Raw genomic sequence first — 2,500 nt, forward strand, 5'->3', positions numbered from 1 at the left:
TCCGTGGGGCCTCTGAACCCCGCCTGGTCCGTGGGGCCTCTGAACCCCGCCTGGTCCGTGGGGCCTCTGAACCCCGCCTGGTCCGTGGGGCCTCTGAACCCCGCCTGGTCCGTGGGGCCTCTGAACCCCGCCTGGTCCGTGGGGCCTCTGAACCCCGCCTGGTCCGTGGGGCCTCTGAACCCCGCCTGGTCCGTGGGGCCTGTGAACCCCGCCTGGTCCGTGGGGCCTGTGAACCCCGCCTGGTCCGTGGGGCCTCTGAACCCCGCCTGGTCCGTGGGGCCTCTGAACCCCGCCTGGTCCGTGGGGCCTCTGAACCCCGCCTGGTCCGTGGGGCCTCTGAACCCCGCCTGGTCCGTGGGGCCTCTGAACCCCGCCTGGTCCGTGGGGCCTCTGAACCCCGCCTGGTCCGTGGGGCCTGTGAACCCCGCCTGGTCCGTGGGGCCTGTGAACCCCGCCTGGTCCGTGGGGCCTCTGAACCCCGCCTGGTCCGTGGGGCCTGTGAACCCCGCCTGGTCCGTGGGGCCTGTGAACCCCGCCTGGTCCGTGGGGCCTCTGAACCCCGCCTGGTCCGTGGGGCCTCTGAACCCCGCCTGGTCCGTGGGGCCTCTGAACCCCGCCTGGTCCGTGGGGCCTGTGAACCCCGCCTGGTCCGTGGGGCCTCTGAACCCCGCCTGGTCCGTGGGGCCTGTGAACCCCGCCTGGTCCGTGGGGCCTCTGAACCCCGCCTGGTCCGTGGGGCCTGTGAACCCCGCCTGGTCCGTGGGGCCTCTGAACCCCGCCTGGTCCGTGGGGCCTCTGAACCCCGCCTGGTCCGTGGGGCCTCTGAACCCCGCCTGGTCCGTGGGGCCTCTGAACCCCGCCTGGTCCGTGGGGCCTCTGAACCCCGCCTGGTCCGTGGGGCCTGTGAACCCCGCCTGGTCCGTGGGGCCTGTGAACCCCGCCTGGTCCGTGGGGCCTCTGAACCCCGCCTGGTCCGTGGGGCCTCTGAACCCCGCTTGGTCCGTGAGGCCTCTGAACCCCGCCTGGTCCGTGGGGCCTCTGAACCCCGCCTGGTCCGTGGGGCCTCTGAACCCCGCCTGGTCCGTGGGGCCTGTGAACCCCGCCTGGTCCGTGGGGCCTCTGAACCCCGCCTGGTCCGTGGGGCCTCTGAACCCCGCCTGGTCCGTGGGGCCTCTGAACCCCGCCTGGTCAGTGGGGCCTGTGAACCCCGCCTGGTCCGTGGGGCCTCTGAACCCCGCCTGGTCCGTGGGGCCTCTGAACCCCGCCTGGTCCGTGGGGCCTCTGAACCCCGCCTGGTCCGTGGGGCCTCTGAACCCCGCCTGGTCCGTGGGGCCTCTGAACCCCGCCTGGTCCGTGGGGCCTCTGAACCCCGCCTGGTCCGTGGGGCCTGTGAACCCCGCCTGGTCCGTGGGGCCTGTGAACCCCGCCTGGTCCGTGGGGCCTCTGAACCCCGCCTGGTCCGTGGGGCCTCTGAACCCCGCCTGGTCCGTGGGGCCTGTGAACCCCGCCTGGTCCGTGGGGCCTGTGAACCCCGCCTGGTCCGTGGGGCCTCTGAACCCCGCCTGGTCCGTGGGGCCTCTGAACCCCGCCTGGTCCGTGAGGCCTCTGAACCCCGCCTGGTCAGTGGGGCCTCTGAACCCCGCCTGGTCCGTGGGGCCTCTGAACCCCGCCTGGTCCGTGGGGCCTCTGAACCCCGCCTGGTCCGTGGGGCCTCTGAACCCCGCCTGGTCCGTGGGGCCTCTGAACCCCGCCTGGTCAGTGGGGCCTCTGGATCCCGCCTGGTCCGTGGGGCCTGTGAACCCCGCCTGGTCCGTGGGGCCTCTGAACCCCGCCTGGTCAGTGGGGCCTCTGAACCCATCCTGGTCAGTGGGGCCTCTGAACCCCGCCTGGTCCGTGGGGCCTCTGAACCCCGCCTGGTCCGTGGGGCCTCTGAACCCCGCCTGGTCCGTGGGGCCTCTGAACCCCGCCTGGTCCGTGGGGCCTCTGGATCCCGCCTGGTCCGTGGGGCCTGTGAACCCCGCCTGGTCCGTGGGGCCTCTGAACCCCGCCTGGTCCGTGGGGCCTCTGAACCCCGCCTGGTCAGTGGGGCCTCTGAACCCCGCCTGGTCAGTGGGGCCTCTGAACCCCGCCTGGTCCGTGGGGCCTCTGGATCCCGCCTGGTCAGTGGGGCCTGTGAACCCCGCCTGGTCCGTGGGGCCTCTGAACCCCGCCTGGTCAGTGGGGCCTCTGAACCCATCCTGGTCAGTGGGGCCTCTGAACCCCGCCTGGTCCGTGGGGCCTCTGAACCCCGCCTGGTCCGTGAGGCCTCTGAACCCCGCCTGGTCCGTGGGGCCTCTGAACCCCGCCTGGTCCGTGGGGCCTGTGAACCCCGCCTGGTTCGTGGGGCCTCTGAACCCCGCCTGGTCCGTGGGGCCTGTGAACCCCGCCTGGTCCGTGGGGCCTCTGAACCCCGCCTGGTCCGTGGGGCCTCTGAACCCCGCCTGGTCCGTGGGGCCTGTGA

The 2,500-nt window shown here is 73.3% G+C and overlaps 1 protein-coding gene across 1 annotated transcript in view; it reads right to left on the bottom strand.

The window, feature by feature from the left end:
- LOC138867041 (collagen alpha-2(I) chain-like) overlaps positions 1-2,500 on the bottom strand; it is a 4,806-nt gene that overhangs the window by 2,064 nt on the left and 242 nt on the right. Inside the window, exons 2-4 of the mRNA XM_070141460.1 lie at positions 2,076-2,307; positions 1,698-1,913; positions 929-1,076 (exon numbers count right to left, since the gene is read on the bottom strand). Of these exons, the coding sequence (XP_069997561.1) occupies positions 929-1,076; positions 1,698-1,913; positions 2,076-2,307 (596 nt within the window). The remainder of the gene's footprint in view (positions 1-928; positions 1,077-1,697; positions 1,914-2,075; positions 2,308-2,500) is intronic.

The sequence above is a fragment of the Penaeus vannamei genome, chromosome 28, assembly GCF_042767895.1.
Source record: "Penaeus vannamei isolate JL-2024 chromosome 28, ASM4276789v1, whole genome shotgun sequence".
NCBI lineage: Eukaryota > Metazoa > Arthropoda > Malacostraca > Decapoda > Penaeidae > Penaeus > Penaeus vannamei.